The sequence below is a fragment of the Paroedura picta genome, chromosome 5 (assembly GCF_049243985.1).
Source record: "Paroedura picta isolate Pp20150507F chromosome 5, Ppicta_v3.0, whole genome shotgun sequence".
NCBI lineage: Eukaryota > Metazoa > Chordata > Lepidosauria > Squamata > Gekkonidae > Paroedura > Paroedura picta.
In genome coordinates, this window is record NC_135373.1 from 69,884,399 (window position 1) to 69,900,001 (window position 15,603).

General features: G+C 43.6%; 1 protein-coding gene across 1 annotated transcript in view; it reads left to right on the forward strand.

Annotated features, from left to right (window-relative positions):
- Positions 1-304: 304 nt before the first annotated feature.
- CTTNBP2 (cortactin binding protein 2) overlaps positions 305-15,603 on the forward strand; it is a 102,908-nt gene continuing 87,609 nt past the window's right edge. The window contains 2 exon segments of the mRNA XM_077338428.1: positions 305-471; positions 11,767-11,874. Of these exon segments, the coding sequence (XP_077194543.1) occupies positions 409-471; positions 11,767-11,874 (171 nt within the window). The 5' untranslated portion in view covers positions 305-408.

Consider the following 15,603-nt stretch of genomic DNA (forward strand, 5'->3'; position numbering starts at 1 on the left):
GCCAACGGAGTGCAGCAAGATGTCAGGCAAAGGTCTGGGGGGGCGAAGCCGAGGGCAGCATCGGCTCGAAAGGGAAGACAGGCCTGTATCAAGAGGAGAACAAAGCCCGCGCGACGGCTGGCCAGAGGGCCGCCTGAGCGGGGAGAGGTAGCAAGGCGGCTCGTCGGCTTCCCCGGTTCTCCCGTCCCGGCCGCGTGGCTTTTCGGTCCGACGGCTCCACCTCCCGGCCTGCGTGGTTGCGCGCGGCGACCCACTCGGGGGGGGGGGGAGGGCGGGAGCGCGAGGCTGAGCGGCGGGCCGGCGCCGAAGGGGTTAGGCTGCTGCGGGGGCCGCCGCTCGCATCGGCTGGGCTCGCCTCGCCTCCGCGCTGTTGCGCTCCGAGCCCGGGCTTGCTGTGCCAGTGGGAAGATGGCGACGGACGGAACGAGCGGGGAGCCCGGCTCCAGCGGCCGGGGGGATCCGACGGCAGCGGTAGGCGCAGGGCGCCGGAGAGGGGCTGGCTGCTTGGGCACGAGGGGCAGGGGCAGGCAGGGGCAAGGGCCGGCGGGAGCGTCCGGAGCGCAGATCGCCGGCCCAGAGGGCGGCGTCGGCGTCTGGAGCGGCCGCCGCTCACAGTTTTCCTGGCTCGATGGAGTCGGCTGCGAGAGATCAGCGGCAAGGGGGAACGGGTGCTGGGCTCGGGCGCCCTTGGCATGGCGCTGCCGCCCCTGCGCTCCCCCGCGCGCTGTCCCTCGCCCGCTGCCAGGCTGGTTCACGGCAAGAGGTGGGAGCCGATTGCTGGCTTTGCCCCCAGGAGGCGGGTCCCTATTGTTTCCCTGCGCTAGCGTGCGCGAGCGCGTGCGTGTGTGTATGGGCTGTGGGAACGCGAGCCCGTCTGCCGGGCATGGGACGAGGGGAGAAAGGTCCTCGGACTGCGCAGGGGCCGCGGGCGGGTGGAGGGCCAGCGGGAGCTGTCAGCAGCAGATGGAGCCCTGGCATCAATTCTCTCCCTTTCCGAGGGGGATGCCTCCGCCTCGGCTCACCAAGCCTCTGCATGACAAGCGTGGGCTATTGCCAGGAGAAGCCTTCCAGGGAGTGGGGGAGGCGCAGTTCAGCCCCCCATTTCTTGGAAGCAAGTAAGATTTCAAGGCGAGAAATGGAGAGTCTCATTCCAGAAGGAAGGGCAGGGATTTTTTTTTTTGGGGGGGGGGGGTGGTTAGTAAAAGATCTCGGGTGCTTTTTTGATAAGTATTGAGATAAAATTAGCCTCTTTTAATTTCCTCTTCCCCTCCCTTTTTTTGTTTTGTTTTGTTCCTCTGCTTCAAAGTGGTGGAGCAGGAAAAAAATCTATCTTGCTTCAGATCCTTGCTGGAGGCTTTCTCTCACACTACTGTTTAAATTCCAAAAAGTACATGTAATTTTAGGGTTTGCCACCTCTTCAAACAAGCTATTTGACAGCCACTACCCAGGAAGCTCCCCCCTCCCCTGTTGTGCTTTTAGGTTTTCTAATTCCTTGGTCAATTTCTAGTTGCTCTCTGTGGTAAAGTGGCATGGAAAAATCTATGTTTTGATTATTCCATCCACAGCTGTAAATCAAAGTTCACTTTTTGTATGTCTGGATTGTTGATAATATCTAGTGGCCATTCCTACTAGGCATTTTGAATGCGAATTAGGCAAAGGGTCCTTGCTATGGGTCCATACAAAGTGGTCTCTGCAGGCATTATTTTGTAGTTTCCAAAAATGTCTTGTTTTTTCCAGTTTAAAAAAAATAGTGAGCTAAAATATCAAAGGGCAGTCTGTCTTAAAGGAAACTCTGGGGAACTGATCCAGATTGTTATATGCAGAATTTTTAATTTTTATTTTATATAAAATGTAGGTGGATTGAATGGTGTTGCAAGCTGCATTTCTTCCCAGTGAGGATCCAGAGTAACTTGCAATATTGCTCCCCTTTTTTCCATTTTATCCTCACAACAACCTTGTCAGGTAGGTTAGGCAGAATGTGAGACTGGTCCAAGGTCACCAGCAAACAGGAATTACAGAGTAGGGGTTTGAACCTGCATCTCCCAAATCCTAATCTGATACGCAGGCTGTCTGCTGTTAGGATGCCTCCACACATTGCAGCTGTTAGCCCAATCTTTTATCTGAGTTTGCTGCAGCAGACAAATAGGTCATACATGTGTAAAAACATTTATAAACACCTGTGTGCATATGTCTGGGGAATCAAATTGGAACTGCATGTATTTAATACATTTTATTCTACCCATTCCCCCATGTTGCACAGAGTTTTTTGATCATCTGCCTTATCTTCACAACAACCTTGTGAGGTAGGCTAGGTTGAGAGAGAGAAAAAGTGACTGGCTCAAGGTCACCTTGCAAACTTTATGTCAGTGAAGGGATTTAAATATGGGTCTCCAGATGTTCTAAATACTGCATCTCTGTGGTTCTCGAATGGCTGATTAGTGATTTCTAGAGTTGCCCTAAATTGATGGAAAATGCTGTCAGGTCACTGTAGGATTTTCTGGTTTGTGTGTTTTTTGTAATCCCTTTGATTTTTAATGCCATATATTCTAATTAAAATCTGTTTGAACCTGTAATCATCTGTTAAATAGATCCGCCCCCCCCCAAATGAAAGTTGAACAACCAAATCAGTGTTTTTTGCTTAAAAATTCATTGCTTAAAGATAAGAGAGCATGCAGTAACTGAGGACTGAACTGAATTTAGGTATATCTAGATATTGGTATTATAATATATAAACAAATGCATTTGTTTAAAATATTATATGCAGAAGACCTGCATGTGGCTGGTTTTATGCTCAGTATTTATTTTGGAAATCAGGTCACTTATTTAGGTTTCTATACCAGGGACCAGAAGGCTATTTATAGGTAACAGTTCTGTTAAAAAAAGTTGCCACTTTAAGGGTTGACAAGAACAGATTTCAGTTTGACCAGCACTTTAAATAAACATTGAATGTATTAATGCACAAAAGGGAATGAAAGGATTTGATTTTCTCTAGACTGCTAGGACATTTTATGAAAAGAAACATAAAGGGAACACGTCTCACTGAAGCGGTGGCAAAGTTCCCACTGTTTTAATAGGGCAAGTATTATGGCCATCTAGAAGCAAGCGAGACTTACATCTGGGTATAAATAGGAATGGGCTGCATGATCCCCCCCTCCCCTATACAGAAGAAAAGCTGGTGTCATTGCTATTAGATAGATTTTGGATTTTTGCCCAGATTCCAGATTAATTTATAACTTAGAAGCACAGTAAGACTTGCAGTAGAGTGTTTTGAATTGAAGCAAAGCCTTCTGGCCTTTCTTTCCCAGTCTTGAAAATATAGATAGTCCAAAAACAATTTAAAGGGAATGTCAACGGTTGTGGACTTGAGTGTCCTGTTATGTAACTTTCAACCCAGGGATTCCATTTTAAGCTGCTGCCCCGAGGACAGAGTGGTGCAGAAGCCATCCGTTTCAGCAAATGTGTTGGCAAGGTTACTGATGGAAAATATATAGGATCATATGGGAAAAAATTAATCCTGCCTTTTAATGTCAGCAAGAAATTTATTATTGGGGGGGGGGGAAGAGGGAGGAAAAAGAGGATTGTTCTGTATTGATTGTATTTGGGAATGAAGCCAAAATTCTTCCCAATCTGGGCTTTCCTGAACTAAGCATAAGCATTTGGTGCGTGTGCGGGTGGGGGGGGGCGGGGAGCAAGCCTTAGTGTCTGCTTGGTTTCCATAGTGACAATGACAAAGGAAAACTTGAAGGCAGTTGGCATGATTCACCCCTCACACCTGCATGAATCTGAAATCCACACATCAGTGAAATCTATACCAGAGTGTAACAGTGTTAGGTATAGAAGTGTGCAGGTTCAAATCCTGATATCTCAGGTTAAATAAGAGCTGAGAAGAGAATCCTACTGAAAATCTTGGGAGAGCTGTCGAAACAGAAGTCAGAACTGGGCCCTGTAGTGTGAGAAGTGACCTTATAGGCGATTCACCACCCCACCATACGAAAGCATTTTGGCAAAATTGCAGTCTAGCTTCTGCCTGAAGACTTCCAGTGAGAGAGTGCCCAACACCATGCTAAGATAATTGGGTCCATTGTTGACCAGTTCTTTCTGTTAGGAAGTCTTTTACAATGTTCAACCAGAATTGCCTCTTCTGTAACTGAAGCCCATTGGATCCAGTAGCAAAACTGCCAGGCTGCAGGTGGGACTTCTCCCAGAGGTCAGCTCTTTCAAAGGGTGGTTACAATGACCAGAAGATAGAGATAAGAGTTCATCAAGATCTGAATGAGATCTAAATCAGTAAATTGGAAAAGTGGGCAAATGAGAACAAGATGCAATTCAGTAAGGACAAGTGCAGAGTTCTACATCTGGGTCACCAGGCATTTGGTCAAGACAAGTGAACAAGCCACCAACCATCAACCAGGAGCCCCATAATCTGCAGTAATAGAAAACGGGAATGCAGTGCAGACAGACCAAAGTGTTTATTGTCATTGAGAACTGTTGTTATATTACACTGTTTTGATACAAGTTCCAATGTTAAATAAGTCTATTGAATGTTCATTGTACTGTATTGTGTACATTAGTTATGATGTAAACTGCCTTGAGCCAAAAGGGAGGACAGTATATAAATAAAATAAATAAAAATGAGGAGCATGCATACTGGATGGAAGATGCACTTCTGGGTAGCAATGTGTATGAACAAGATTTTGGGGTCTGTGTGAACTGTAAGCTAAATATGAGCAGACAATGTGATGCAGTGATAAAGAGGGCAAATGCAGTCTTGGGCTGTATCAACAAGGGCATCACATCAAAATCACAAGATGTCATAGTCCCGTTGTATACCGTATTGATCAGAGTGCACCTTGAGTACTGCATGCCGTTCTAGGATGTGGAAACTTAAGAGGGTGCAGAGGAGAGTGACGAGGGTGATCTGGAGCCTGGGGTCCAAGCCCTAAGAGGAAAGGCTGAGGGGAATGTTCAGCCTGGAGAAGAGGAGGCTGAGTTGAGATGTGATTGCTCTCTTTAAGTATTTGAAAGATTGTCACTTGAAAGAGGGCAAGGAACCATTTCCTATTGACAGTAGAGGATAAGGCCCACAGTAATGGGTTTAAACTATGTGTACCAGCTAGATGGGGTGGGGGGGGGAATTCACAGTCAAGAGTCCTTCAGCAGTGGAATAGGCTGCCTAAGGAGGTGATGAGCTCCCTATCACTTGTGGTCTTTAAACAACAGCTGGACAGATAATTATCATGAATACTTTAGCTGATCCTGTATTGAGCAGGGGTTGGACTGGATGTTCTATATGGCTCCTTCCAACTCTATGATTCTCTGATCACATCCTCCTCCCTAAATTCTATTTTTCTCCAACCCTACCTTCAAATCTCCAAAAATTTCAGAAACCAGAGTTGGCAACTCAATCTAGCTTTACCCTCCAAAGCAGTAGAGAACAAATCTTGCCCTCTTCCATGCAACTCCCCCCCCCCCCCCCGATAATTGAAGATCGCAGTGACAGTCCTTCCTCCTCTAAACTAAATATACATAATTCCCTCAGCCTTTCATCCTAGGGCTTGTTTTCTGCACTGGTCGATATTCAGGTCCCTTCTCTGAACCTGTTTCAGTTTTTATCCATTTCTTTTTAATTATGTGCATTAGGAAATGGAGCTATTATTATATTTGTCCATGCAGTAACCTAAATTAATAGCCAATTCATGCAATGGAAAAGGCCTTCAATTTGATGCTACCTCAGAAAGCATTGTGTTTAGAAGCTTCTTGCTGTGTGTGCTACCCCAGCACCACACCATTTTCCTGTTGCCTTCAGGTGTCTGAATCACATCCAAAATGGCCTTAAAGAACTTGTGCTTCAAAGCCTGGAGCTGTTCAATACAACCCTGATCTGGATAGCCCAGGCAAGTGTGACTCTGTCAGATCTTGGCAGTATAGCGGACTAGTATTTGGATGGATGGCCTCCAAGGATTTGGGTGGTAGTTCCTTAAGGAACACTAAGGGGAAGCAGGAAATGGTAAACAACCTCCAAATCTCTGAATGTCCCCTGCCTGGCTGCCAAATCATTCTTGGCTCTCCTGGCTACACTACACATGCCCTATGATAAATAAATAAAATGTTCAATACATTATTTATGGCCACTATTTTTGGACTGTTTTGCTGTGAGCAGTCTATTATAAAGAATAATGCAGACTAGTGGTTATAGTGTTATGAACTAGGATCATATAGCTTCAGGCAGGAAGTTCATCCAGGTGACCTTGAGCCAGTAATTCTCTCATAGCACTTGTGAGGGTCAAATGGAAGACAGGAGAAGCATGTATGAGGTGTTTGCAAGAAGGACAGTGTAAATATGTGATACATGGTAAACATTAATGGATCTTAATTTCAACAACTCAATATTTAGAAGGTAACTTTTAGAACTTTAGAAACTACAGAAATCTTTATGGCTGAGAACTTTTACAACTGAGGTTTTCAAACTGTGTACCTTCAGAGAATGCCGCTTCAAAGGTTTGTCTGCTAAGGAATTTTTGCTTGTCTGCCATAGAATCCCAGGGCATGACAGAGAATTCTGGGTTGGATGCACATTTATTTTATTTATTTATTTATTTTATTTCTATACCGCCCTTCCATATGGCTCAGGGCGGTTTACATACAACATCACAGGGGGATACATGGAACGAGTCAGCATACAACATAGTCAATATACAACAATAACAACACTACAGTGCTTCTAAACAACAGCTTCAGTGATCCCAACAATAACAACATAACAACCTAAACTCCCTAGAGAGGTCGGGCTGCTTCAAGCCATGGAGGGGATGTCAGAGGTGGGGCGGGGGTGACCTGTGATAAATCTCAGGCAAATGCTTGGTGGAGGAGCTCCCTTTTGCAGGCCCTGCAGAACTGTGGGAGTTTGGGCAGGGCTCTGATCTCTTCAGGGAGCTCATTCTACCAGGTGAGGGCCAAGGATGGAAAAAGCTCTGGTCCTCGTTGAGGACCGACGTGTTTGTTTAGGGCCAGGGATCACCAGCCAGTTGGCAGTGGCAGAGCGTAATGCCCTTTTGGGGGTATAGGCGGAGACACGGTCTCTCAGGTACACTGGGCCCAGACCGCGTATGGCCTTGAAGGTAAGAACCAAAACCTTAAGCCTGATCCGGAATTCAGTTGGAAGCTAGTTGAGTTGTTGAAGTACAGGCCGGATATGAGATCTCCATAGTATGTTGGTGAGAATCCTGGCTGCTGCGTTCTGCACCAATTGCAGTTTCTATGTCAAGGATAAGGGTAGGCCTGTGTAGAGCGAGTTGCAGAAGTCCAGTCTAGAGGTGACCATCGCATGGATCACTGTGGCTAGGTGTTCTGGTGCTAAGTAGGCATGAGGTCAAATATGAGGTCAAATATGGTGCACATCACTGTTGCCCAGTCTGAATGGAATGTATACTCTGGATTAGAACATACCCATATCCCACAGCTGCACTTGGAGAGTAATATTGATAGTGGTGATGATCAAGCTCTTTTACCCCAGTAAAACACTCTCTTCTCCCTGATCTTCACAGTACAGCAGCCAGACTCAATGAGAAAGAAGCAAGAGATGGTATGGCATAGTGTTTTGGTGGCTGGACTACCCATTCCATGCACACTGAATAATGCACTTTCAGTGTCCTTTTGCAGCTGGATTTTTTTGTGCAGAACAGGAAAATCTAATGCGTGCAGAATAAGCAGGATATGGAATACACAGGTTTGAATCCTCACTTTGCCATGGAAGCTTGCTGGGTGTTCTTGGATTGCTTTCAGCCTAACATACCTTCCAAGGTTGTTATGAGGGTAAAATGGAGGAGAATGATGTACACCACTTTGGGTGCCCCACTAGAAAGAAAAGGGTATAAATGAAGCATTGTTCTTTTTACAAGATGGTGATGTTTTGACTGCCACACACATAATGTCAGTGTATGATAGTGTAACAGTGTACAGTTATCAGTTGTACTAGGCTTCTTACAAGCTGTATGATAGGCATGAGTCTTGGTTTGATGCACAGTGTTTTTGAAAAATGGGGCTGCATGCTATAATGTAGTTTTTAAAGGCATGTGTTCATCTGAAATTTTCTTGGGAAGGGATCTGTTAACGTTTTGTTTTTAAGAAGGGAGTCTCTGCAAATATAGTTTTGCTAATTTCTTGGAGGGTGAGGATTCTGAAAAATAATTAAAAAACTAGAGTGACAGAAGTTGAAAAAGGAGATATTTATGTGATCCATATGGCCATTCACTATGTCACTGTGGTTGTCAAATTTCTCACAAAATTCTTCTTTTAGTGGATAATAGTCATGTTTGTGAGTCACCTGATGATTACATTACCTGGTCCTGATGAGATTCTTTAAATTATGTTGTCTAGCAGTTCCCATCCTTCCTGGTGACATTATCACTGCACAGCATGCTCTGGACTTACTGGCAAGAAAAATGGGAGTCATATTATTAAGTCCCTGTGGTGCTTGCCCATGTTATGTGTTTCAGGAATGATGTCACTAAGAGATAGCTTCCTGGTAAAATTGCATTGTCGTGCATTTGGAAACCTGCATGGAGTGCAGTCAGAATGATTAAAGAGTACTTGAAAACATGGTGGATCTCACATAAATGGGCTGTCATTGCATACCTGAGAACACTTTCCTGGAAGTAAATTTCATTGTATAGGATTAGTAGGATTCTGAGTAGACTTGCTTGGTATTGCTCTCTGTATCACTTGCAGGTGTGGAAAGATGAAAATGATTAATAGTTTGACTGCATGTGAAAGTATGTGTGGCCTTCAAAAGATACGGCTTCACAGGAAAGATGAACATTGTACAATTGGAACATTGTACAATATTGTTTCTTGTACATCTTTGTCAGATGTAAGTTCTGTGTAATTTTGTATTCTAGTAAGGAAGCAACTGGACTTAGCTGGGGTAAGCATAGAATCACAAAATCACAGAGATGGAAGGGGCCATACAGGCCATCTAGTCCAACCCCCTGCTCAACGCAGGATCAGCCCAAAGCACCCTAAAGCATCCAAGAAAAGTGTGTATCCACCCTTTGCTTGAAGACTGCCAGTGAGCAACAATTGAAAGGGGAGGATTTCTTCTTTCCCTTGCCTATGTGGCTTCAGGGAAGCACTGGGTCGGTTGGTTCCAGCAGCAGCTGCTAGCTAATCAGGTATGTGTGGTTGGCCAGTGGTGGGGTGGAGCTTCCAGGAAGATCTGGAAATCAGCGTCTTTGCTCCTGTCCACCCCTCCCCTATTTATTCCTGTCTACCCCTCCTCTGTTTAATGAGGACTGCTTCCAGGCCTGCTCACAGTTGGCTGCAGCTTCATCAGGACGGTTCATCCAGCTTTTGTGGTGGTTTGGACATTGGGCCAGGTCCATGGGGAGGAAAGTCTGGAGACTACTACAAGGGGTCATGGGATGGGGTTGTTCAGTGACGTACCCATCTTGGGGACTGCTGGCTGTCTCTCACCTTCTTTCTTTGGGTGTGGAAGAAAAAGTAGTACAAGTAATTTATGCTTCCTCTCATCCTTTTCCCTTCAGACCCATGAAATAACACCTAGGGGGTCTGACTTTGACACCATAATCATCATCTGCCTTAGTGCAGTTTACTTTTTCTTTCAAATCAAGAAGAAGAAGAGTTGGTTCTTATATGCTGCTTTTCTCTACCCGAAAGAGGCTCAAAGCGGCTTACAGTTGCCTTTCCTTTCCTGTCCCCACAACAGACACCCTGTGAGGCGGGTGAGGCTGAGAGAGCCTTGATATCACTGCTCAGTCAGAACAGTTTTATCAGCGCCTTGGCGAGCCCAAGGTCACCCAGCTGGCTGCATGTGGGGGAGTGCAGAATCAAACCTGGCATGCCAGATTAGAAGTCTGCACTCCTAACCACTACACCAAACTGGCTGTCTCTGTGCAGTTTGGCTTTAAATTATACAGAACTCTAAAATCTGTTAGATGTCCCCCCAAAAAGGCAGAATGAGAAACTACATTTTAAAGTTATTTTACTGTCTTCTCTCATACAACAAATAGAGCAGTCTCTTTAAAATTTAAATACAATTTTCCACATTTGGGTTCTACATGCCAAATGTCACCCCAGAGCAACATATTCCTACGCCTCAGTCATAAAATCTGCAATAATCAAACAGACACACTCGGTTCAGTGCTGAACTGGAAACTCTTCAGTTCACTCAGTTATTGTTCATGAGTTTGGGGGGAATTACTAATAAGCAGTATGCTGGCAAATGTTGAAAGAGATATTTTTGTTCCACTGGGCATAAATATTTTGTTCTTCTAGCCAAAGGTAATAAAAAGAATACTAGCACTGGATTTCAGCAGGATAGTTATGTTGTCTGTCAAAACAAAAAGAGTTCAGTGGTGCTTCTGAAGTGGAAGTGTCTTCCATCAAACAATCTTTTTGGGAAGGTTGTACCTACCTGTGGCCTATTCTGTTTCCTCAGGATCGTATGAACAAATGACCCCCATCCTCCTCCTCTTCCTCCTCCTGGTATGATAACTTGTTAACTGACTGTTGAGAGGGAAATGGAAGTGGGTGATTACTGTGGTCTGACTTGCTAGCAGGTAGGAAGTATGAGAACCTGTAACACTCTCTTCTAGTATGAGTGAGAACTTTTTATTCTCCATTTTGTCCTCAAGGTACAGAAGCATGTAGTCAAAACTTTGGTGAAACAATATTTCATGAACTGTATGTTACACAGAGTCATGCAATGGAAAATCGCCTCGGTTTGTCCCTCGTCTTGTCTATGGGTTGCCACAAGTTGGCTGTGACCTCATGGCCCTTTCCACCACGTATTAGGTTTGTGGTCATCACAAATGTCATTCTTCCAGAACTCTGGAGAGCAACAAGCAAAGTCTTGGCTTAGAGCTTGTAAAAAAATAACGATTATTTCTGTCTGCAGAGCACTGCTTTCTCACCTGTACACTTCTGCTGCAGATCATAACCCCCTCCAAATATTGGGGGTTCCCTAGTAACAGTTTGAGAGGAGAATTAGAAGTCTGCAGTGGGAGGGGAGAAATCAATGAGTCCCTGGCTCGCTCTTTCGCCCGTTCTGAGGGAAAGGCTTACTAGAATAAAAGGCATTTGGGCTGCTACTGGTATGTTGTCATTCACGTTTTTAAAATATAATTTTATTGATAGTTTTTAAAAAGCAAAAGATAAAATAAAAAAAAAACTTATACCAGGTAGAAAAGAAAAGGGGGTGGGGGAGAGAGAAAAGTATAGAGGAGGAAAATAAAAAGAGAAAAGTTTTGTAAAAAGCTGCTTCTGATTTGCTCTGTGACAAATGCACATAAAATTATGAAGTTATCACTTACTCTATAAGTGTAAAGAAAAAGCTCTCTTTTTCTATTATCTAATAATTTTTTCCTTTAATTATCAAATCCACAAATCATCAGTTCATCCACCCCCCCCATTTCAAACAAAATGTCTATAAGGGGTTCCCAGTTAGCAATAGATGTAGATATTGTCTTTCCTCTCATCAAAGAAGTAAGTTTAGCTATCTTTGCAGGTTCCAGTAAGTTGGCATTCATTTGTGAACTACTGTGCCTATGAGACTGTTGTTCTTGACAGAAGAGCTGAGTAAGTGGATTTGGAATGCACTCAAGAGAGGTGCACTCAAGAGAAGTCTCTTGCATAAAACAAAATATGAACACCAGTTAATCTTATTGCCTGCTACTGTTGGTCTGGGTGTAAAAACCTTTGTTTAATACTATTGCATGAATCAATTTGTTTGCTTTCTTTTTTTTCCAGAAAAAAGAGTTTGACGTGGACAGTCTTAGCAAACCAGAATTGAGGATGCTTCTGAGTGTTCTGGAAGGGGAGCTGGAGGCCCGAGATCTTGTGATTGAAGCTTTAAAAGTATGTTGGTTTTTAAGTTTATTTGGGTTAGTTTTTTAAAACTTAGAATCTAACATATAACTGGCAGGATGTGCTTAGATACCTGCATTTTACATTGATTTTTTAATTGTGCCATACTAAAGGGATCTCAGATGGAGAGCAGAATAAATTACTGCTTGAACTAATTTCACCAATACAGTTTTTTTAATTAAAAGTTTATTATGCCATTGTTATATTTTTCCTGCAACAATAATTTAAAAAATATGTTTTCTGTGGCAAATGATTTGCACTTCCTTTATACTCTCCTTTCTTTTCCAGTTCTAATATGTAATACTAGATTCAAAGCCCCCCCCCCCCCCCCCGCCGCCGCCGCCGCCGCCATGGCCACCCAGCAGACACATTGCCCCCGGGTGCAGCGTTTCTGGGCCCGGTGGGAAGGCCTGCTTCCCTCCCCCCCCCGGCAGTGATGCGTCCTTCCCCTCGGGCCTAGAAGCACACCGGGGCCTTAAAGAGTGTGCTTCTAGGCCCGAAGGCCTACTCACAGTGTCTTGCCGCGGTGAGGGGGCAATCAAAAGGCACTTAGTGCCTTCCAATTGGACCCTCACCCGGACTGGCCCCACCCACTCTCTGCCCAATTACCCCTTAGCGAAATATGAAGGTGGAAAGATAGGGCCAAACAGAAGCCATGCTGGGACAGGGGCTGTCATAAAGAGAAGAAATGACAAGATTGACTGAAAAAAGCATGCTGGATCCCAGCCTCTTTACTTCCTTAAAAACTAGGCTGTTGTTGACCACCTTAAATCCTTATAAAGGAGGGTGAATGAAATAAATCAAATGTACCTGAACCTTGTTTTTTTACAAAAATATGTGCAAAACAGAAAACATGCAAGTGTAATAATCCAGTTCAAATGTAAAGAATCCAGTTCAAATATAACAGCAGTACATAAGTGCAGCAGGATAATATCTTGTGTTGCAACTTCATAGCTACTTTGAACAATCTTAAACTGAAGTTTCTATATCACAAGACATAATAAGTTCTCTTGTGAAGGAATCAGGGCAGCTGAACAGCCTTATAATTAAATGCTGCTGTTTTTGAAAATATCAAGATGTTAAAGGAGGTATGTTAACTTTATCTACCATTTTCCACTTAGAGGTAATAGGAACTTTATCCTCAAATCTCTTTCTGACATGAAGTGTATCTTTTTCATTACTGGTTTAGAAGATTGTGCCAGAGGGAGAATATGATTAAGGATGCTGCCCCTATCTGCACAGGCAATTTTTGGACCATGTTGACCTAGGGGAAACATGTGCCATCCGAAGGGTACATTCTCTTTTACAGATTTTTGGGATTAGTGCACACTTCTCTCCTGGCTATCTAATGTGATAGTTACCACAAGCAGATTTGCAGCAGGGTTTACTGTGGATTAAGAATCATCTAAAAACTGGTCATTAGAATAGCCAGTGTCTCTGAGCTAGGCATCCAATCACAGCTGCTGAGACTTGTGATCTGAACACAGTGAGTTGTATTTAAAACACTGATTGGTCTTCTTGTCGTTTACTTAGGCAGTTCTGTGGTAGCACAGGCCAAGAATTGCTACTTGTGTGGTATGGAGCCCTGTTTCCTCCTTCCTCCTGCAGTGTGTGCAGAAGCCACTCATGTTGTTACCAGAAGCAGAAGGCCTAAGCATCCATACCTTTCTGACTTTTCTTCCTGTCCAAGGAACTCTGGCAGGTTTCTCCATACCCAGCTTGGCATAGTGGTTAAGTGTAGCAGCTTCTAATCTGATGAGCTGGGCTTGAGTCGCTGATTCTCCACATGCAGCTAGCTGGTTGACCTGCAGCTAGTCACAGTCCTGATAGTGTTCTCACAGAGCAGTCCTGTCAGAGCTCTCTCAGCTCCACCTACCTCACTGTTTTTTTTGGGGAGGTCTGTTTTTTTGGGGGGGGAAAGGAAGAAAAAGGAGAAAAGGAAGGCGACTGTAAACTCCTTTGAGACTCCTCCTGATAGGAATCTCTTTTTCTCATGCCAGATTTCAGTGACGTTGGCCTTTGAGGATGCCTCAGTGCACAGATTTTACCCACACTGGACTTTGTTTTTGTTGTGTTAGACAGATCCTGCAGTCAATGCCACAGTTTCATAGTTAATTAAGTCATTACCCACTCATATCTTGTATTAATCTTTGATTGGGTTGTTTATTTAGGTTTGTTACTTTCTCATTTCTAATTTCTGTTGCCTTTGAAAGCTCTGCAGGTGGTAAATGAGTATTTGCCTAGGAAAATAAATTTACATTTCACATCATGACATGAAAAAGAGAGAAAGGACTGTGCTGGATAACTTCAATGTGCTGCAACAAATGAGGTTGAGAACAAATTGTATTGATTGCCAAGAAATTGCTGCATATTATTGCAAAGAGAACACTAGAGGAATGGTTTTAATGACAGGTTTTTAGTGTAAATGGCTTTTGAAGGCTTGGGATCAAAGTAGAAAAAACAATTATAATTCTAAGGTGGTAAAACATTAATTCCATCCATGAGGTTGGATCCAGACTATATGTAATATTAGCAGAAGGGGGAGGTATAATTCTCACTGATTCTCTCTTCTTCCTGCAGACCTCCAGTTTCCCCATCATGTCCCCTGTTCCCAAGGATCAATATTTCAGGGAAATCAATGGACTGCAGGGGGGGGGGGGAGACTGGCCTTCCATTAGCCGGAGATTTCTTCTGGATCCTACCTGTGATTGACAAATAACATCCCTGTTTTCAAAACAGTGACAGAGCATAATAGCCCTGGTCACAGTTGAGAGCGAGTGGCTTTGAGAGCTCCACATCATTGTGCACACTGGAAGCATTTATCCAACCTGCTCAGTAGTGCATGACTGAGCATTACACTGAGATGCACATTAAGTACACAAGCTTGTTTCCAAGTAAATCACTCTTTCCCTGAATTTTGGGATATAGTAAGAGAAGCAAAATGTGTCAGTTATCATTTCTTGAGCACTGCTTTTCTAAGGATTCTTTAGTAAATTCTCGAATCTTAACTATTTGGAAATGGTCCAGGATAACTATACTTGAATGACAGTTTGTGCTTGGTTAAAAGCAAAGAAGCTATGGGCAGAGATCAGGGCAAGTAAATACTTTATAACATACCTTCAGGAGTAACTAAGCAAATATAAAACCCAAGCCTTTGATCTGTTGAAAGATTGCTGCCATAATTACACTTTTAGAGCCTGCAAAAATTATCCAGGAGACTCCTTTCCTAGCTTGAAAAAGATGATCTTGGGCGAAGTCAAAGCTGTGTGCTCCAGTACTGAGCAGAAAAGATCATTTGGCCCTCCCCAGATACGTTCTGCTCCATATTTGGTTATGTTTCTTTGATTATGTGGTATGTGCATAAGAATGCATTAAGGATCTGTAAACGTAGAAGGAACTGTATACATAAGTCAAAGTGTGTACGTTGTATGCTGTCTGTGTGTATACTACGCTCTGTGTTTTACAAGTTGTTTACATTATTTGTAACTGCAGATGCCATAGAAAGCCGAACTAAAATGCTGATGGCGTGTTAGACATTAGGAAGCAAGTTATGTTTTATAATTCAGCATAATTTTTTAGCAGAGGGAGTCTGATTGACAATGTAATACTGAATACAATTATTCCAAGACCAGTTTTTTCAATGGCTTTAGAAGAATATTGTATTAATTTTGTATACAGTATCCCAAATAAGGATAGCCCACTATCACATCCCTTCCATTC